The sequence below is a fragment of the Schistocerca cancellata genome, chromosome 4 (assembly GCF_023864275.1).
Source record: "Schistocerca cancellata isolate TAMUIC-IGC-003103 chromosome 4, iqSchCanc2.1, whole genome shotgun sequence".
NCBI lineage: Eukaryota > Metazoa > Arthropoda > Insecta > Orthoptera > Acrididae > Schistocerca > Schistocerca cancellata.
The window spans coordinates 159251438-159274607 of record NC_064629.1 but is presented as its reverse complement, the minus strand read 5'-3'; the positions used below and the strand labels follow the sequence as shown (position 1 = coordinate 159274607).

The following is a 23170-nucleotide window of genomic DNA, read 5'->3' as shown; positions in this document are numbered from 1 at the left end:
CACAGGTTCAAACCAGTCATTTAAATTTGTCACACTGCCACAGGAAACATATTTCCTGTGGCATATCATAACATGTTTCCAATACTGTTTCTGGTCTCTGTCCTCACTGATGTCAAACATTTCTTACAGTTTCTACACATCACCTGAGCCATTGTATGTCACGTAGTTTTTGTGTCGTCTATGTTATGTCTAGTGATGAGGAAACTATAATGATGTGTGGTGCTGCAATATTAACACTTGAAGAGGTTCACGCCAATGGAGCGAAAGGTTTCATTGTCATTGGTGGACAAAAACATACTAAGAGAAGAACTTGGGGAAAAAAAGGAGACGTTTTCCTTAGTTGAACAGCATGCAATCATTCGTTTTCTGAATTTGCGTCGTGTGAAACCAATTGAAATTCATCGACAGTTGAAGGAGACATGTGGTGATGGAGTTATGGATGTGTCGAAAGTGCGTTCGTGGGTGCGACAGTTTAATGAAGGCAGAACATCGTGTGACAACAAACCGAAACAACCTCGGGCTCGCACAAGCCGGTCTGACGACATGATAGAGAAAGTGGAGAGAATTGTTATGGGGGATCGCCGAATGACTGTTGAACAGATCGCCACCAGAGTTGGCATTTCTGTGGGTTCTGTGCACACAATTCTGCATGACGACCTGAAAATGCGAAAAGTGTCATCCAGGTGGGTGCCACGAATGCTGACGGACGACCACATGGCTGCCCGTGTGGCATGTTGCCAAGCAATGTTGACGCGCAACGACAGCATGAATGGGACTTTCTTTTCATCAGTTGTGACAATGGATGAGACGTGGATGCCATTTTTCAATCCAGAAACAAAGCGCCAGTCAGCTCAATGGAAGCACACAGATTCACCGCCACCAAAAAAATTTCAGGTAACCGCCAGTGCTGAAAAAATGATGGTGTCCATGTTCTGGGACAGCGAGGGCGTAATCCTTACCCATTGCGTTCCGAAGGGCACTACGGTAACAGGTGCATCCTACGAAAATGTTTTGAAGAACAAATTCCTTCCTGCACTGCAACAAAGATGTCCGGGAAGGGCGGCGCGTGTGCTGTTTCACCAAGACAATGCACCCGCACATCGAGCTAACATTATGCAACAGTTTCTTCGTGATAACAACTTTGAAGTGATTCCTCATGCTCCCTACTCACCTGACCTGGCTCCTTGTGACTTTTGGCTTTTTCCAACAATGAAAGACACTCTCTGTCATTGCACATTCACCAGCCGTGCTGCTATTGCCTAAGCGATTTTCCAGTGGTCAAAACAGACTCCTAAAGAAGCCTTCGCCGCTGCCATGGAATCACGGCGTCAGCGTTGTGAAAAACGTGTACGTCTGCAGGGCGATTACGTCGAGAAGTAACGCCAGTTTCATTGATTTCGGGTGAGTAGTTAATTAGAAAAAAAATCGGAGGCCTTAGAACTTGAATGCACCTCGTACTTTGAAACCATGTTTCAAGCTCTATGTGCATGTGGCTTCACAACTAATCATGACCTTGGACTCCTTATACCTCCCTTTCATTAACACAAAATAATAATGATATTTTACAATCAAGGAGTTAATTTTCCAAAATTGTACACATTTAACTACAAGCAAAGAACATATGAGAGGATAACGAACTAAAGGTTGACACACAAACAAAATTATGCACAGATTGCAGCCAGTGCATTTGTGGTTTTGAATGTGAATAATTATATCTTATCATTGTACAACAAAAAAAGGAAAACATGTAAAAGAAGTTGGTGGGCTATAACACTTCACATATTTCAAAACCAGTAAGTTTTAAGTAAGATATAAAATCATACGCAAATACATCCATAAATGTATTTCTTGCTGGTAAAGTTCCAAAATATCGAGTAGTTTCCTCTTACTCCACTGTTCCTGAGACATTGCTATTTGAAGAATCCGAGCTGGAACTACAAGCGACAAACAGCCAACCTCAGGTTTCAAACCAAGGACCAAAACAATGCTGGTGACAATGTGTCCACTGTATCGATAATGTGTCCACCGTGTCGGTACTGGCCCTAACGTAGTTTGATGTTTTGCCGAAATACCTACAAGAAATGGAATCATACCAAATTGGAACTAATGTTGGTTGCAATGCTATTTCATCGATCCACACATTGGACCAAAATTGTTAATGCCAACGCGTGCACCTGGCCTTACACCTCAATAATTTATTTGGAATAATATTCATGTAAGTAGTATGTTTTGGAATAATAGGTATTTTAAAATTTAATGTTTATAAAGCTCAATAAAATCAAATTGCTATGTTAAGTTTAAAACACAGAATTCCCTGAGATTTGATGAAATCCCTGAAATTCCCTGAGATTTCCCCGATTTTTCCTTGTGAAATGTAATTCCCTTAGAGTTCCAGGTTTTCCACACGAATCGCCACCCTGTAGGACCCTTCCGATGAGTGTTGCAGGGCTGTACATGCGAACAGTCACCTCTCCGAGGGAGTATAAAATGCGATTCATCTGAAAGGGACACCCATCACCACTCAGTGGACATCCAGTTGCGGTAATGACATGCAAATTCCAGCCTTCTTCACTGATAAACAGCAGTCAGCATAGGCACATGAATCTTGCGCCTGTTATGGAGGACCATACGCAGCAATGTTGCCCGGATAGTGGTCGAGGAGACAATGTTGAAAAGTTCTTAGTTCATCTGGATGGTCAGTTGCTCAACAGCTGCACATCTATTCCCCTGGATACATCTCTGCTGCCATCATTTACACCTGTCATCTATGACCTGTGGTGCACCAATGTTTTGGATAGTCCTACTTTGCCATGCACGGTACACTTCAACCAAGGCAGCAAGCGAATAGTTAAAAACTCAGCCTTTTCAGAAATGCTTCATCCCTTGGCCCAAAAGTCAATGAACATGCACTTTTGGACATCACATAAATCACTACACTGCTGCATTACCACAAGGACTTCACATTTTCCACATCCGCCAACATACTTTATATACCTTCCAATGCTGGTGCTGCCACCTTCCATCTGTAAGTGGTTATTGTTGGCACCAAATGTAAGAGGTGGTCACATTATCGTGTATGACCTGTTTTTAGTACCAACAGTGAAGTACAGAGGAGGGGGTTTTGCGGTTTGGGGAGTATTTTTCATGCTTCCAGTGTAGTGCCCTTATTGCATTGAAGAAAACACTAAATGGATAAGAATATGAACACATTTTACTGCGTAGAATAGAGTACATGTTTGGAGACAATGATTGTTTCAGCATGACAATGCACGCTGTCATAAAGCAGCATCTGGAAGGTAATGGTGTGTGGACACAAACATTCCTGAAATGGACTGTCTGATCAAGAGTCCTGACCCGAACCCAGTGGAACACTTTTGGGATGAGTTACATCATCAACTTCACTATAGGCCCCAGCATCCAACATAAATTGTTTTGCTACTGAGAAATAACAGGCTGACAGTCCCCCACTGACATTCAGAAGAGACCTCATTAGAAGAGACCCCATAAAAGCTCAAGCTATCATAAAACGCAGAGAGGGGATAAACCCCACATTATTCATCGTTAACAGGTGTCTGGATACGTTTTTTAATAAATAGTGTACATTTTATATCAGTATTAGTAAAATAGTGTACTAAAGGAAAACACTGCAATAAAATTTGTTTCATTGTACACTTACTAAAATATTGCTGGCTATTGTGGTGTAACTGCCTTACTGGGGATAAATGTTGGCAACAGAAAATAATTCAAAGTAAACATTTTTACAAAATATTAATTTTATCAATGGCAGCTGAAATATATGTTCTTGAAATTTGGTGGGTGTAACTCAGTTTGTACAAAATAATAAGCGTTGACTAGAACTTATCTTCATTTCATTGCTTCACTGCAGTAGATGTTTCTGTTAGTTTCCTAAGTGAAAACAGGCCTTGTGTCCTACATACTCCTGCTAACAATTGATGTATTGTTGCATACAGCAAAATTTGCTAATCACAATTACATTACAATGAAACAAATGGAATGTGATACAAAGACGATTACATATCATTCGCTAGCAAGCTCTCCAACCCTATCTACTAACAGATCTCCTTTATGTATCCTCACACACTTCTAATACTCCAAATCACAGGCTAACCAAAAAAAGGACCCTTATCCTCCCCAATAACAGAACAGTAGCCTTGTCAAACAGCTGAACCACATCATCTCCCTGAATTTCATCTATCTTTCATCATATCCTGAGATGGAGACTACCCTCCCTAAAACAATTCTCACCTATCACAAAATCTCCAACGTATATTTTAAATCCTGATGCCACTTTTGCTCCCAATCACTCATCCCAATTTCCATAACCATGTGGAGGACCTATTCCAGTCAACACATACTAATGCAGTCTTAACATTAGTATACTCGATACCAACAGAGGCTGGGCCATCTGTGAAAGCAGTCAAATCGTATGTCTACTCTGCTTCAGTTATTAAGACAGCTTTTTATTCAGGCATTACCTGCAACCAGCTAGTCGCTGATATGAATGGCCACAGCCAAATGACAACTAGAGGCCAACTGGACCAGCTTCTCTTAACAAAGCAGCTGGAAAATAACGTACAAATAAAGCCCTCAGTTTCTCAGCCCTTCTGGCCATAATTTCCCCATAATGCTTGTCACAAAAGTAGGTATATCAAGGTCATCTACTTAGCATCACTGCAATCACACACACATAATCATTCTTATGACACCGCACGTCAAAGCAGAGAGGTGGTCTCAGCACTGTCTTCAGGGTCTTCTATTCTTATATTAATGAGACTTTATATGTAATTTCATATTAGCTTCATTTCGAAAGACATTATCACATATATTTTGTGGCATCAGGATTTATTTACTCCTAAATAGTTTGTATTAAAAAAATTATTAAAATTCGGAGTCTGTGTATTGGTTAGTTAGTTACGTGTTCCATTGATCAATAGCATGGAAAAACCGTTATGATGTGGACTGAGTCAATTGCACAAGAAATGCGCACAGGAAACAAGGCTTTTTTTTTTTTTTTTTTTTGGTTTACATTAAAGTTCAAATGGTTCAAATGGCTCTGAGCACTATGGGACTTAACTGCTGAGGTCATCAGTCCCCTAGAACTTAGAACTACTTAAACCTAACTAACCTAAGGACATCACACACATCCATGCCCGAGGCAGGATTCGTACCTGCGACTGTAGCGGTCACGCGGTTCGAGACTGTAGCGCCTAGAACCACTCGGCCACAATGGCCGGCTACATTAAAGTGTTATACCTAAATATTTCTATTTTCTATCCCATTCCCTTAAATGGCACAAAATGCATATATTATATCTCCAGATTTTTTTACTCATAATCAAGAATTCATCTATAGTATAGAAGGAGTTCTCAAGGAGGTATGATTTCAATTTGTTTTTGAAACTATTACTGCTGTCTGTCCGACATTTTATTTCATCTGGTAATATATCAAAAAGTTTTATAGCACCATATTTTACCCCTTTCTGTTCCAAAGATAGGTTAAGTAAAGGATAGTGTAGGTCTTTCTTTTTTTCTGGTATTGTAATCATGAATGTCGCTGCTGATTTTAAACTGGTCCATGTTGTTGAGAAAAAATTTCATTACTGAGTAAATGTACTGTGAAGCAGTTGTAAGAATTCCTAACCTTTTAAACAGATGCCTACAAGATGTGCAACTATGAACCCCACACATTATTCTAACTACTTTCTCTTGGCAGTGTATAGCTATGGTCGTGACAACATTTGCAACTATGTCTTGCACCTGCAAAAAATTAAATGACAACTTGCAAGGAAAGTGTATTAGCTATTACACAATAAGAACCCAGAATCTGTTAATTATGCACCCAAGCTAAGTATTAACTTTAATTACAAGACATCTTAGTATTAATCTAACAAAGCCCACTTCACTGCTGGCATGTGATGATGTGTTTTGAGTTATGGTGCCAAATAAACCACTGGTGGAATTACTTCTTCTATGCAAATATCAAACTTCTGTAATGTTCTGATAAAGTAGGGTTATGTTACAATGTCCATGAAAAAGTCAGTATTTCATTTTTTCAAAAATGATGATGTGACCGTAAACAGTTTGTAATACTATAATATTTAACCAAAAAACTATTTTTTATAAAATAGATCTATATATATAAAAAACATTTTTTTATCTGACTTTTGAATTTCCTGCAATGACACCCACAGTGGTCATGCAACCTTGCTATAACATCACGAGTCAGTCAGCTATCTGTCATACGCTATGGAAAGTAACACATCTTGTAGATGTCCCAAAATATTTCAACAACAAACAAAGTTCTCTGAAAATGTTTTCCCAGGTCCGAGTGTTCAGGTAACCGCATATATAGTGAGTAAATTATAAATTTTATGGGTCTCAGTCTGGACAAAATGAGATATGGATGAAATTTGCTTCCCGCAATATCAAACAAGCTTTGAAATACCCCAAATCCATAAACCATTCCTTTGTAAATCTTAGTGATATTGTCAACTTTAATGTCACGTGTTCAATGTGGCATCACTAAGAACTTTTTGCAAGGGAGTACAGGGTTCGATAAGTAAATGCCGACTTCATTCATATTGGCAGTGCACTGAAAAATTCAGCCGAATATGCCAATACAATATAACCACACCTATATCTTTTATGATTATAAGAGGGTTGTGCATCACAAAATTGAAACAAAGACATTTTGTATTTTAGATTTATGCGGTGTGGGCTCCTTTATGGAGCGAACCCTAGGCTGTAGCACTGAGATTGGCAATCCTCTATGATGCATCTTAAAATGTACTTCATTAGAAGCTAAACATTTTATGGTTGCCAAGAACTTAATGAAACTACACTTTTATTTATATTGTTCTTTTTCTTAGTACTGGTTCCATGAATTGGCTGTTAGTCTGAAAGAGAGATGCGTTGTTTACAACAACCTTCTTCAAGGAATAACCATTCTGAGAAGTAGCAGTTAGCATAGACATTTCTTTGCATAAACTTGACGCAAGTTGTTCTCAACTTGACTCCACATGTTTGTATTGGACTTTGAAAACGTTAGCTTGGGATTCTGAAAACTTCGGCTTGTAGATCCTTTATCTGTCTGAGAATAATAGCTCAAATATTAATCCCATATAAAACCTGCAATTTGTCAAGGGAAAAATTGCAAAAAGAACAGTAGATGGAATGATCTAACCCCTTAGGTCAAATAAAACAAATCTGCATTGACAACAAAAATTTTAAAAACGTATATCATATTCTAATGAAGGGTACTCATAATTAGATTAGATCCTTCATAGCTAAAAAATTTTGACATACATAAAACAAACTTGAAACTTCTTTTAATTTTTTAACCAATTACAAAAACTGAACTTTTTTCTAGGATGTGAACTTCTGCAAATGATGTTGAAATGAAGTATGACCTCAACATGTCTCCCACCCAATTATCAACACATCAACTTAAAAAAAAAAGCACAAAACTAAGTAATACCAAATCACAGCTAAAATACAAACGGAACAGACGAACAACAGTTGCAGTATAAAGTGGAAGTATTTTGAAAACTATATATTTCAATTTGACCTTGATAATCTTATGTTTAGGATGAACTGTTCTCAATTTTGGTGGAAGCTGGAATGTTTTGCATTTTGATGCACAAAACCTGTGACTGCTCTTATGTTAATAGAGTGGTTTAGATAGCTGGTTTTCTCAACTGTCCTTTGGAAAATCTCAAAGAAAGCAAATATACAAAGCTAGCAATGTGATAAATCCTAATCTATGGCATGGATCTACATGTAAGATTTTAAATTGACACTACAAATAACTATGACTGATCTCTTTTATGTTAAAAAAATTCCCGTGTCTGTCCCCTCTTAAGAACCTGAGGAATTAAGGAATGTCCTTCTAGTCTTAGTTTCAATGATGGGGAAACTCGGACATTCACCTCCCCACAGTAGAAAGACAGCAAAGGTTGACTGTATTATTATTGCATGCAGGCAGATGACAAATGATGGGATTGAGGGTCTCTACGAAGAGCCAGCAATCTGTTTGGATGATAGATGAGCGGATGGAAGTTTCAGGGCCCATATTGCCACTGGGGTGAAGAATCACCCCTAAAAGTAAATGAACAGACTCATTTTGGTCAAAGGCATTAATATGCAGAAGACAATGGGAATCACTGCATTATTGTCCTTTGTAGAGCTACAAGGCAACTGCCTCTATTTGAATACAGGATTACTGACTATGAGCTTTGGAACTAAAGATCCATCAGAGGAAGACAAATTTGCAAGGTTTCCAGGTCAACAGCCGGTGAAATTATTGCAAAGGACAGATAAGAATTGACACTTGAAATGTCAGATTGCTAATGACAGTGCAAAAGTTAGAAGAGGTATAGGAAAAAGATGGAAACTTATGACACTGACATTTTAAGACTGTGCAAAAGACAAGGGCAAGGAAGTGTCCATTTTATTAGTGATTCATTTAGGAGAATGTAGTGGAGGAACACTCCCTACTAAACATGAAGTGGGACCGATTCTCAGAAGAAAATGGGCAAACAAGATTGAGAACACATTTCATGTAAATGATAGTGTCAAGTCAAAACCACACTGAAGGTAAAATCCAAAATCAGGGACCGAATGAGGTGGCACAGTGGTTAGCACACTGGACTCACATTCGGGAGGACGATGATTCAAATCCATGTCCAGCCATCCTGATTTAGGTTCCCATGATTTCCCTAAATCGCTGCAAGCAAATGCCAGGATTGTTCCTTTGAAAGGGCACAGCTGAGTTCCTTGCCCATAATTCCCTAATCCGATGGGACTGATGACCTCACTGTTTGGTCCCCTCCCCCAAATCAACCAACCAACCAACCAAAAACAGGGTTGTCAATGAAATACAACATTTAGCACTGAAAGGAAATTTGTTACTAACACCAATGTCCAGTGAGAACGCGACTGACCTCTTGGGTGCAGAGTGCAGTGTGCAGCTATTTACACAAACATAAGACATTTCAAGAACCTTTCAGAAATGATAAACACAAAATAGCAAACAACTGTTGGTGGTCATGTTTGAACTAGCAATCAGCAGCACGCCAGCCACTGATGCAAACCACAATACCACACTGCACACACCACAGCTTATGCAATTGCTCCCTCTCCTGGAGAAACAGCGACCCATTGTTTTAGAAGTTTTCATTGGAGCCAACTGAAGCACTCTGGATCTAGATCTTGTCAACAGTCCTTTTGCATGGTGGCACTGATGGATCCTCATGTTTTGGCCATGCTGCTACATCATCTGCACTATGATGAGCAACAAGCGTAGCCCTGCCCATCGAAGCTTCACAAACATTGAGTGGGTGTCCAGTTACCTTGAACCTCCTATCGTTGATCTGTGCCTCTGGACTGTAATAGAGCTTCATATGGAGGACATGGACGATGTCTCTGCAATTTTGTCTTCATGAAGGTCACAACCCTGACCTTCACATGTGACACCCAGCTAGTGATCAATGATATGATAATAAAGCCCAAACTAATGCTTTAGTAGCTATTCTGATAGTCCTACTTTCCACAGAGTTGTAAAAAAAACATAACAAGTCTCTCGGGCTGTATCTTATTGGCCGGTGCTCAGCATTCCCGTGCTCTCAGTCTTTCTCCTGGTGTTTCATGTAGTCATCCTGAGTATCGTCTGACTGAAACAGGAACAGTACATCCATGGTCATTTCCACCTCACAACAATGGAGCAGAAAGAATGGTGTGGAGCTTGTAGTGTCTTGGTTCACTGTGTTGTGCGTGAATCTAACAACTGGCAGTATTGTACCCCAATCTCTCTGTTCGACATCAATGTCCACTGAGAGCGTATTTGCCAATGCCTTATGAAAGGGTTCTGTAAGATCATCCAACTGTGGACCGTAGACAGTTGTCATCTTGTGGTTAATGTCACAACGTGATATTACTAATCTCAACTGGAAAACTTTTCCCCAATCAAAGATCTTCACGTCTTCTACAAGGAACTTCAGCAGTCGGCATTGCTTTGGTGGGCTCCTCAGTCAGGCCAGATCCTATTGGCAATCTAATAATAGCTTCCTCCCTTGCATTGTCTATAGTAGTAGTAGTAGTAGTAGTAGTAGTAGTAGAGCTTGGTTCTTCATCCGACACTAAGCTGTCCATCTTGAACTGGTTCGGTTGTCCCTATGCAGTTACCTTCAGGGATGAGCTGTGGCTGCTTATGACAATTAGAGATCGAAAGTTCTCCCTGACCACCTACAATGCTTATGATCATCGCTGGCATATAGATTCCTTTCATGAGCCTGAGTAGCTCCACAGTTTAATTGAATATCTCAACTGGCAACTGGAATTCATCTCATCTATGACGGTGGGTAACAGTGTCTTAACAGCCAAACTACCACCACAAACCATCTTTGTTTTTTGTGCTTGTTTGGACAGCTTCATCAATCTGGACCACTGATCATGCAGAGTCTACAACAGCTTGTGGTGTCTGCAAGAAGTCCCATCTGAGAATACTATTATGACTACATTCTGTTAAAACGGCAAAATCAAAGAGGTGTGTTCTGTCACTCTTAGTTATTCTTGCAATACAGGTTCCTGTCGGCTAGATATATTTTCCATTTGTGACCTTCAGCACAATTGCTTTTGTTTTATGAGACATAGTCTTCTTTACTTAACAATGATAAGCAGCTGAGATTACATAAAAGGAAGCATCTGAGTCGATTAGTGCCCGGACAAGTTGGCTGTCGATGATGATGTCAATGAGATTTCCTCATATCCTGGTGACTGTGATCCATGGAGAATTTGTACCTGTGGCAGCCATCGATAGTCACCTCACTTAGTTTTCCGTAAGTCAGCAGCTAGGCGCGTGGTTGGTACCTCAGTACAGCAATGGAGAAAGGCTATGGCATGTTGGAGAATGACCTCACACAAGATAAGGCAACCTGCTTTGTTCCACAGGTTAGCTGTAATCATCTGCAGTTGACTGGCATGAATAGAGGTGTTGTGATGGCTGACGGCTCGCAGTGCATTAGTAATCCAAAACTAGCCTTCTTTCTCTGGAGTTCCATTCAACATATGCAGGGTGTCCACAGTAGAAATGCACCAGAATGTTATCCTCTGTCCTCCAAATATGTTTTTCTGCAGTGCATTATGCTTGGTGTAGAAGTTGGCTGTATCTGTGTTTGCTAGGTGTTGAGTCCTCATTTGATGGCTGCGGCATAATTTCAAGTTGGAAGAGTTCATTCTTCCTGGCACATTAGGCTGTGGCAGACATTGGTGCTTAAGTACAATACACCACTTCTTCAACATTCTCTAATATCTCCTGACGTATGGGATCAAAATTCAAGGCCACTATCTCGCCAAAGTACAGCCAGAACAGAAAGAAGTAATCTGGATGGAGAGTGCAGTTATTTTCACAAACATTGAATATTCCGGAATGCCACTATTTATATAACCATTGTATATCTGATATATACACACACTACAAAGATAAGATTTTTCAAGAACCTTCAAGAAGTGATAAATACTATATAAACAATTTCTGGTGCTCAGGTTTGAACTGGTGACCCACAGCATGCAAGCCAGTGATACTAACCACTATGCCCACTGTACGTACCATAGCTCATGACTACATAGTGCGTTCCACAAGCAATGTGACCAATTTTTTTATGACGCAACGGTACACCACAGCGAGCTGTAACCAGCTGGGATAAGTGGAGGGGTGTGTTAGCTTCAAAACACTCTTTGTCTCATTCGGCTACGAGCTGCCGGAGAGTCAGGACGTGCGTTTCCGTCAACCCCGTTTTGAGTTTATGTAACACGGCACAATGGATCATTCTGTAGAGCAATGGTACGCTATCAAATTTTGCGTTAAACTTGAGAAGTCTGCCACCAAAATGTTTCCATTACTTCAGCATGCCTTTGGGATGATTGCTTGTCCAAATCACAAGTTTTCCAATGGCACAAGTTGTTCATGGAGGGCCGAGAGGAGATCACCGATGAACCTCGCAGTGGACGGCCATCAACCGCACGAGTCAACGAAAATGTGACGGGTGGCCGCGATTGTTTGAACTCTGACAGACGGATGAGCCTTCAATTGATAGCACAAACTCTAAACATGTCAAAAACAACCGTTTTCTGCATTGTCACCGAAAATTTGAACATGAGAAAGGTGTGTGCCAAACTCGTCCCAAAAGTGTTGACCGACGAACACAAGCACATGCGAGTGCTTCGGTGCCGAAAAATGTTGGAAATGTGTGAAAATGATCCTCATTTTTTAAACTCAGTTATCACTGGTGATGAGTCGTGGATTTTTGAGTACGACCCTGAGACAAAAAGGCAGAGTTCAGAGTGGGACACTCCATCATCGCCCCATCCCAAGAAGGCATGCATGAGCAAGTCCAGGATCAAAACCATGCTCATTGTCTTCTTTGACATCAGAGGCATTTTCCACCACGAATTCGTACCTACTGGGACTACAGTGAACTCAGCTTTCTACTTGGAAGTGCTCAAAAGACTGAAAAGGAGGGTCTCGCACTGCCGAAGCGACATCAAGGACATGTGGAAAGTTCACCACGACAACGTGCCGAATCACAGCACCTTCATTGTCAACGACTTCCTGGCCACGACCAAGACCCCATTGATTCCCCAGCCTCCCTACAGTCCTGACCTGGCTCCCACTGACTTTTTTTTTGTTTCCTGTGTTAAAAGGAGTCATGAAAGGAAAACATTGGGACACAATTGAAACCATCCAGGCGCATGTTACATCAGCTCTAAAGGACATTCCAGAAAAGGCATTCCAGGATGCCTTCCAGGCATGGAAACACCGCCTCCAGAAGTGTATCGACGCAAGAGGGGGCTATTTTGAAAATTTTTGATTATTTGTACAAATATATTCAATAAATGGTTTTTTATGAATTTGGTCTCCAGAAGAGTGTCGACGGAAGAGGGTGCCATTTTGAAAATTTCTTATTATTTGTACAAATATATTCAATAAATGATTTTTTATGAATTTGGTCGCATTACTTATGGAACGCACCTTGTATGCGATATTGGTGGTGAAGATTAAAACAATGCCTCAGGAGATGACTATTATACACATGCACTTTTCAACATAGAACAGTGGAGAAGACACGGTTCAAAAACTATTAAGAGTGTATTGAAGATGTAATGATATCAATGGATGACAAGGGCAATATGCTCATTATGGGAGATTTCAGTGCTATATTTGGCTGAAAATCAGACAGAACAGGAACAGGAAACTTCGGACCAGGAAAGAGAAAACCGAGGTGAAAGGCAACTAGGTTTTTGTGAACAGTATGATATGGTAATAATTAACACATCTTTGAGAAGAAGACACACATGGAAAAATCCCAGTTACCCACAGAGATACCAAACTGACTACATAGTGGTAAACTCTGCGTATAGAAATCAAATCAGATCAAACTGCAGCTATCCCAACAATGAAGCAGACACTGATCACACATTTGTGGTGGCAAAGTGCAATTTCAAATGTAAAAGGATGGTAGGAATAATTTGCAAAATGAACATACAAATTGGAATTATACAAAAGTTACTAACACAACTAATAACAGTGAGGTTGTCTGTGATATTCTGAAACAAGGAATCCTTTAGACAGTAAAAAGAACTTTGGGAAATAGGCGACTAGAACTAAAAAACTTAGACTACCGCAGAAATACTAGAAATCATACAACAAAGAAAGCAGTATAAGAAGCTAAACAAAGAAGAAAGCCAAATGTAATACATACAAATAAAGGAATTCCTTGTGACAATATGTAGAGAGACAAAAGAGGAATGGATAAAGAAAGTTACGTGAAGTGTAGAGAATAATGTAATAGAAGGAAGAACAGATAAAGCACACATCATAATAAAATCACTGCACTACAAATCTAAAACAAGAAGTACTGTGATAATGATGAGAATGGAGAAAGACTGACTGACTGTTAAGACATCACAGAGTGCTGGAAGGAATATAGACACGAATGGCAATGTAAACACTGTATCGATTAGAAGGGGAGTGAGACAAGGTTGCACACTATCCCTGTACTTGTTCAGTTCAACATACTCATTGAGGAGGCAATGCCCAAATTTAAGCAAAAGACCAAAGGCATCACAATCAACAGACAAGAAATCCAGTGTACTTGATTTGCAGATGACACTGCATTAACATCAAATTGCAGAAAGTTTCATCAACACTAAAGGAAGTAAAAGTGACATCGAACATTCCAAAAACCAAAGCAATAACTCGAAAAGATAAATGAAAAAACAAACATCAAGACAGGTGATGTATCAATGTAGTCAGTTCTGTTACTTAGCAATCATTGTCATTCATGACAATTCGCGCACAACAGGAATCGGAAGGAGAATTGCCCTCAATAAACAGGCCTTCAGTAACAAGAAACAACATCTGACAAGCAGGGGCAGATGAGTATTAAAACTAGGAAAGAATCCATCAAAACATTCTTCTGCAGTGTTTTGTTTTATATGGCTGTGAAACAATGGTCCTACTGAAACATGAAATACAATGATTGAAAGCAATGGAAATGTGGATGTGAAGAAGGCAGCTGAAAATAAATTTCAGAGAGAAAAAAAATCGAGTAAGTGGGTCTCTGGGAAGTAAATGAAACAAACTAACACGTAAACGAGGAAAAGATAATTCACTGGCCATATGATACATCACAATGACTTCTTGACCATCATATTGAAAGGGATGGTTTTAGGGAAGAGAGGAAAAGGAATATCGCAGAAAAATCATTTGGATTCTGTGATGGATGGACTTAATTTCAAACAGTACACCAATCTGAAACACTCCACAGAGGTGAGAAATATGGTTGCAGAGACAAGGCCTAGCCTTAAGAAGAAGAAGAAGAAGAAGAAGAAGAAGATGATGACGACAATGACAACGATTACGACAATGATAATGACAATGATTACGATGATGACGTGGCTGCGCAGATTACTAGACACCATGACATTCAAAAGTTATAGTAAACAAGTTTACTAACACTGCTGAAAAAGCACTAAAATTGCAGCTCTTTATGTACAAAATTGGTTCCTGCTGAACATTACTTAAATAATGTGTTCAAGTTGTTACTGCTTCCATGGAATAAATTTGTGTTGAGTCTACTGGTTGTGTTGTACTTATACGTAACTACAACTCATTGTCTCCGTGCAAATTTCTACTCTCTTTTGTCCTCCATTTGTTCTCACAAAGGCTGATGGCATTACGGAGGACATTTTACATCAGTTGGTCAAACTGCATGAATCATTCACCATGCCGTGGTACCAACAATCACAGCACTGGAAAATCAAACTCAGGTACTTCAATCATTGGCTTTTGTTTTGTCTAAGTCGGCAGGCTGCTCAGTTGATGTCCCCTGCTGTTTTGCCCTCCACGGCTCCCATGGTTTGTCCGCCTACTTTTTCTACATACTATGATCCCATTCAGGAATGGGACACATACAAGAAACGTATGCTACAACACTTTTTTGGGATTACTGATGCTACTGTATGCCATGCCTTGTTCCTTTCACAGATATCACCTAGTATATATCAAGTCCTATGTCAGCTCGCCCCTTGGCAGGATCCATGAAACGTATGCTACAACACTTTTTTGGGATTACTGATGCTACTGTATGCCATGCCTTGTTCCTTTCACAGATATCACCTAGTATATATCAAGTCCTATGTCAGCTCGCCCCTTGGCAGGATCCATCTTCTTCAATGTTTGACCTAATATGTGAATTACTTCAAAAATACTACAGTAAGCGCACCTATGTTATTGCATCATGGGTTAAGTTCTGGTTGGTTGGTTTGGGATATAAAGGGACCAAACTACAGGGTCATCAGTCCCTTAAGTTCTACCATTGCAGGAAGTAATCACATTAATCCTATTGACATGGGCGGCTGAGCCCCACGTGTTAAGTCACAATCGTCATTTTGTGTCAGATACGATACAGACCTCTATGCTGATCAGGTAGTGAGAGATGTTATCATCCGTTTAGCTCCGCATTGTGAGCTGCTGGTTCTCTAAACTTTCTCAGCAGTGTTCTTAGAAATGAATGTCTTCTACCCACCAGGGGGTCCCGAAGCACATCCGTAACACTTACATGCAGATTGAACCTACTAAAAAATCTAGCAGCTTGCCTCTGCATTGCTTCAATGTCTTCTTTCAATCTGACCTGGTGTAGATCCCAAACACTCAAGCAGTACTCAAGAATAGGTCACATAGTGTCCTATATGCAGTCTCCTTTAAAGATGAACAACATTTTCCTAAAATTGTTCCAATAAACCATTCACCTTCCCTAGCAAAATCTTCACACATTTGTTCCATTTCAAATCGCTTTGCAGTGTTATGCCCAGATATTTAAACGACATGACTGTGTCAAGCAGGACACTACTAATTCTGTAGCCGAACATTAAGGGTTTGTTTTTCCTACTCATCCACACTATCTTACACTTTACTACATTAAGATCCAGCTGATATTCATCACACCACACACCAACTAGAAATTTTGTGTAGGTCATCTTGTATCAACATTGAGTAGCTTATCTTCACCACCTTCCTGTACACCACATCATCACTGGCAAACAACCGCAGACTGCTGCCTAACATGTCTGCCAGATCATTTATGTATACATAAAATAGCAACGATCCTATCACACTTCCCTGGGGCACTCCTAATGTTACACCTGTCTCCAATGAATACTCACCATCGAGGACAACATACTAGGTTCTATTACTTAAGAAGTGTTTGGGCCAGTCACATATCTGGGAGCCTATTCCTTATGCATGTATGTACCTTCATTAACAGTTTGCAGTGGGGTACCATGTCTAATACTTTTTGGAAATCTAGAAAAAACAGAATCTGCCTGTTGCCCTCCATCCATAGTTCACAGTATATCATGTGAGAAAAGAGTAAGCTGGGCTTTGCATAAGTGATGCTTTCTACAGCCATGTTAATTTGTGGGCATGAGCTTTTCAGTCTCTAGGAAATTTACTAACTCAGACTATGCTCCAGAATATGTAGCAAACCAATGTTATGGATATTGATCTGTAATTTTGCGGATCTGTTCTTTTACCCTTCTTATATACGGGAGACTGAACACTATCTTCCTAAGGGGCTCCATATCGTGCCTAACACTGGAGCTCCCAATAACTGGCAAACCCCTGCCCACAAGTTCCTGCTTGGACCCTGCTGAAAGAACAGCCACCTGTTCATTCACAAGGTGAATAGGCAAGGCCTATGGCTGGCCTCCACATTGGCCATCCATCTCTAGTGATGCGAACGCATTACCACTGCCACTCATCCTGCGGGTCCACCACGTCAGGTACACTAGAAGATGTCTCCGGCAGTAGAGCCCTGGGGCAAAACAAGTGATACCTGAGGTGTCCCATGCGACACTCCAGAATCTCTTGTCACCACTACAACCTGTGGTGGTAGCCTGAAGGTGAATAATCGCAGCCAAAACCACTTTCAACTGTTTGCGAACTGCGGGCAGCTCCCCCTGCATCCGCACACAGCAGGCATCCTAACAAGAAAAACTGAAGAGTAAAACAGTAATAGCTGGCAAAAACCTATGTAAGCAATTTATTACCCTCCTGACATGTAACTGGTGGACACTGACACCTCAATGAACTATGTAGTTGGCTGTTCAAAAGAAATGAGAACTGAGCTACAAACTGTCTGAATTTACACTTATTGCTTATGCCACAAAAATGCTGACTGTTGCTCAAACTAGGTACCCTCAGATAGAGAAGGAAGCTTTGGCCACTGTATATGCTGTGAAGAAATTCCATGTTTTTCTCTGTGGTACCTATCATATACCACTGGTTTCCTTATTCAGTCCTTCTCCATTGTTACCAGATAAAGCGGCACAGAGCATTCAACACTGGGCTCTTTTCCTTTTGTGTTACAACTAAAAGATTTATTTCCGCCCTACGAATCAACACGCAAATGCTGATGCTTTGTCCCGCCTGCAAGCCGTTCCGGACCCAGGATTTGATCAAGAGGAATTGCTTTGTTTCCACATTGATGTCACCTCAAAAAAGACAGTTGAGGGTTTTCCGTGGCTCACAAAATCAGTAGCTTTGTATCCTGTTTTGCGGAAGGTCTTAACATTCATACAATATGGTTGGCCTGATTCACCTCCCCGTCCTTGTGCGTCTGACCCCCCCCCCCCCCCCCTCCATAATTATTACATCTTTCAACATCGATTCTCTGTTATGGATGGTGTTCTGCCTTTAGACACAAATCAAGGGACCCCTCAGGTAGTGATCCCCTCAGTGCTTCATTCGTAGGTTCTCAGTTTCTTACACGCAGACGTTAGGGGTATATCGCGTAAACAAGCATTGGCCCATCGACACGTGTTTTGGCCCCGCTTGGATGGTGATGTTACCCAGCTGCTTGCCTCCTGTTCACAGTGTGCGACACGTAAAGCTGTTCTCCCTGGCTGTCTTCATCATCATCTCCTTGGTCAATGCCGTCGCATGCATGGAAGGGTATAAATGTGGATTTGGCTGGCCCCTTTCTCATGATTATTGGCTGTTTAACAATGGGGCAGAATGCTTAGTGTGAACGATCAAAACTCAGATGAAAAAGTATGTTGCCATCTCTTCATCCGACGTTGCCTTAGATAGTTTTCCATCCTCACACCGTTTCATGCCATTTGGTGAGATGAGCCCAGCGGAACTACTCCACGGGTGCCAGCTGACGACACTGCTACACCTTTTGCATCCTATACTTAGACATCAACCCATGCAGCTGCTGCGCCTCTTCCAGCTGAGTGTGGCCGTCTGGGCACGCGGTTTCAGATGTCACCCCAAATGGATTCCACCTGTCATCATCTGAAGCTGAGGCAGCATCTCTGCGACATCTGCAAAGAGGACAACCACTGCTCGTGGCACCATGATCAGTTTTGCCTTCACATTGAGACTGGATGCCCCTGATGTCGCAGCATCGTCTCTGAGCCCATCCACATCAGGCATCACATCACCGGTTTCTGCCGGCGAGGGTATCTATCTTTGGCGGCCACACCAGCAGTTCCTCTGTTGCTTCCAACACCGTTGTGAGGGATTTCGTCACCCATTCCTGAGCAACCACTAATACCAGTATCATCAGCACCACATGCCAATGGCCGAGGTTGACACAGAAACAGACCTGGCATCGCCAATGTTGCCATACGGTTTGACACAGGGAGGTGTGCACAGAATGTGACACCGTATGCTCCCAATGCCTTAGCCAGGGCCCAGCAGACAAAAAGGACAGCGTGGTCATGTCAAGAACCCGTGATATCCCAGAGAGAGAGAGAGAGAGAGAGCGAGAGAGAGAGAGAGAGAGAGAGAGAGAGAGAGAGAGAGAGAGAATCACAATTACAGCCTGCCATGGGCCCCAGTCTATTTTAAGGCTAGACAAGCCACGCTCAGACTCTGTTCTCTGTGTGTATTGCTACAGACCTTTGTATATGAAATACATTCCTGCTGAATGTTACTTTAATACCATGTTCAAGTTGTTAATGCTTCCGTGGAATAAAGTTGCATTCAGTGTACTGGCCGTGTTGTACTTATACCTAATCACAAAAAGAAAGTTATGAGTTTTCCATTAATTCCCAGTTCTGAACGTGTAACTTCACTGATGGCTCTTATCCTCTACAGGAGCAGAAACATATCCTTAACATAAAAGGAGTAAAACTACATACGATGGTACTTTATTGCAGTTTAGTTTAGTCAGTGAAAATTATTCTTCAAAAAAGTATTCATTCTATTATTCTATTCCAGCTCTATGTGGTATTTTATTGCAGTTTAGTTTAGTCAGTGAAAATTATTATTCAATAAATTATTCTTTCTATTATTCTATTCCAGCTCTTGGTTTGCCTGACTTGTTACTTCATGGGAACTTTAACCAAACCACAACCACTTTCCAAGTAACTTTTTCCACCAGCAAAATATCAGCCAAGTCATCAAAAGTTCCACTACAGGAAAAGCAACTGCACTAACAGCACCAAAGATGTCACTAGCACAACTATTTAAGCAATCACCACAAGGAAATGAATACCTCAACATATGAAATCAGTTATGCAGTAAACTCACATTATCTTGTTGCCGTCGGGGGAGGGGGGGGGGGGGGGGGGGGGGGGGGGGGGAATATACTACAATGCTCTTCAAAGCAGCCACAATAATCGACCAACTTACCACATTTCTTGCTGCGTTGATCTGTTTTTCAATGTCTTTAAGCAGAAAACCAAGAATTCCTTCTCGATCATTTCCCTTTTGATCCAACTTGGTAGCCAGAAGCTGTAAATTAATTTAGCAGTTGATCATGCTTATAAAAATTAATATTCCACAACAGCACTGAACAAGCTTTATTAATAACAATTCATTTTCCAACACTTACTAAGCAAAAGTAATGTACAGTGATTTTTCCTCTGCAGTACAGCTTCCCATACTGACAATCTTCTTCCACATCCGAGTGACAGAAGATGCAAGTCAATGAATCTCTTCCACGTTTGGCTTCTAATTTCTCTACAAAACAAAGGGAAATAAGTTAATAGGTCACAGATTCAAATTTCAGAGAGCTAATGCAACCTAAAAATATGTTATACTAAGCGTTTTAAGTGATTGTGGTACAAACACAAGACATCTCACTACTTGATACGAGAAATCACCAGGAATGGTCAAATCAACACAAATTATTATCAAACATCAAAAATTATTTATGGAAGCAGCAATATTAGAATGGTGGACAACCAGTTGTGCCACTCACTACTCAATATAATCTCCAATAATCTACATCTACATCTACTTTTTATACTCTGCAAGCCACACAACAGTGTATGGCGGAGGGCACTTTACGTGCCACTGTCATTACCTCCCTTTTCTGTTCCAGTTGCGTATGGTTAGCAGGAAGAACGACTGTCTGAAAGCCTCCGTGCGTGCTCGAATCTCTCTAATTTTACATTCGTGATCTTCTCGGGAGGTATAAGTAAGGGGAAGCAATATATTCGATACCTCATCCAGAAACGCACCCTCTCGAAACCTGGCGAGCAAGCTACACCGCGATGCAGAGCGCCTCTCTTGCAGAGTCTGCCACTTGAGTTTGTTAAACATCTCCGTAACGCTATCACGCTTACCAAATAACCCTGTGATGAAACGCGCCACTCTTCTTTGGATCTTCTCTATCTCCTCCGTCAACCCAATCTGGTACAGATCCCACACTGATGAGCAATACTCAAGTATAGGTCGAACGAGTGTTTTGTAAGCCACCTCCTTTGTTGATGGACTACATTTTCTAAGGACTCTCCCAATGAATCTCAACCTGGTACCCGTCTTACCAACAATTAATTTTATATGATCATTCCACTTCAAATCGTTCCGCGCGCATACTCCCAGATATTTTACAGGAGTAACTGCTACCAATGTATGTTCCGTTATCATATAATCATACAATAACGGATCCTTCTTTCTATGTATTCGCAATACATTACATTTGTCTATGTTAAGGGTCAGTTGCCACTCCCTGCACCAAGTGCCTAGCCGCTGCAGATCTTCCTGCATTTCGCTACAATTTTCCAATGCTGCAACTTCTCTGTATACTACAGCATCGTCCGCAAAAAGCCGCATGGAACTTCCGACACTATCCACTAGGTCATTTATATACAGGGTTATTACAAATGATTGAAGCGATTTCACAGCTCTAACATAACTTTATTATTTGAGACATTTTCACAATGCTTTGCACACACATACAAAAACTCAAAAAGTTTTTTTAGGCATTCACAAACGTTTGATATGTGCCCCTTTAGTGATTCGGCAGACATCAAGCCGATAATCAAGTTCCTCCCACACTCAGCGCAGCATGTCCCCATCAGTGAGTTCGAAAGCATCGTTGATGCGAGCTCACAGTTCTGGCACGTTTCTTGGTGGAGGAGGTTTAAACACTGAATCTTTCACATAACCCCACAGAAAGAAATCGCATGGGGTTAAGTCGGGAGAGGGTGGAGGCCATGACATGAATTGCTGATCGTGATCTCCACCACGACCGATCCATCGGCTTTCCAATCTCCTGTTTAAGAAATGCCGAACATCATGATGGAAGTGCGGTGGAGCACCATCCTGTTGAAAGATGAAGTCGGCGCTGTTGGTCTCCAGTTGTGGCATGAGCCAATTTTCCAGCATGTCCAGATACACGTGTCTTGTAACGTTTTTTTCGCAGAAGAAAAAGGGGCCGGAAACTTTAAACCGTGAGATTGCACAAAACACGTTAACTTTTGGTGAATTGCGAATTTGCTGCACGAATGCGTGAGGATTCTCTACCGCCCAGATTCGCACATTGTGTCTGTTCACTTCACCATTAAGAAAAAATGTTGCTTCATCACTGAAAACAAGTTTCGCACTGAACGCATCCTCTTCCATGAGCTGTTGCTACCGCGCCGAAAATTCAAAGCGTTTGACTTTGTCATCGGGTGTCGGGGCTTGTAGCAATTGTAAACGGTAAGGCTTCTTCTTTAGCCTTTCCCGTAAGATTTTCCAAACCGATGGCTGTGGTATGTTTAGCTCCCTGCTTGCTTTATTCGTCGACTTCCGCGGGCTACGCGTGAAACTTGCCCATACGCGTTCAACCGTTTCTTTGCTCACTGCAGGCTGACCCATTGATTTCCCCTTACAGAGGCATCCAGAAGCTTTAAACTGTGCATACCATCACCGAATGGAGTTAGCAGTTGGTGGATCTTTGTTGAACTTCGTCCTGAAGTGTCGTTGCACTGTTATGCCTGACTGATGTGAGTGCATTTCAAGCACGACATACGCTTTCTCGGCTCCTGTCGCCATTTTGTCTCACTGCGCTCTCGAGCGCTCTGGCGGCAGAAACCTGAAGTGCGGCTTCAGCCGAAGAAAACTTTATGAGTTTTTCTACGTATCTGTAGTGTGTCGTGACCATATGTCAATGAATGGAGCTACAGTGAATTTATGAAATCGCTTCAATCATTTGTAATAGTCCTGTACATTGTGAAAAGCAAAGGTCCCATAACACTCCCCTGTGGCACGCCAGAGGTTACTTTAACGTCTGTAGATGTCTCTCCATTGATAACAACATGCTGTGTTCTGTTTGCTAAAAACTCTTCAATCCAGCCACACAGCTGGTCTG

The 23170-nt window shown here is 41.2% G+C and overlaps 1 protein-coding gene across 2 annotated transcripts in view; it reads right to left on the bottom strand.

The window, feature by feature from the left end:
* The window catches only part of LOC126184622 (uncharacterized), a 234213-nt gene that overhangs the window by 180661 nt on the left and 30382 nt on the right, over window positions 1-23170 (bottom strand). For both annotated transcript variants that reach the window (XM_049927083.1, XM_049927084.1), the window contains exons 2-3: window positions 20423-20550; window positions 20221-20322 (exon numbers count right to left, since the gene is read on the bottom strand). In XM_049927083.1, coding sequence (XP_049783040.1) covers window positions 20221-20322; window positions 20423-20550 — 230 coding nt within the window. The remainder of the gene's footprint in view (window positions 1-20220; window positions 20323-20422; window positions 20551-23170) is intronic.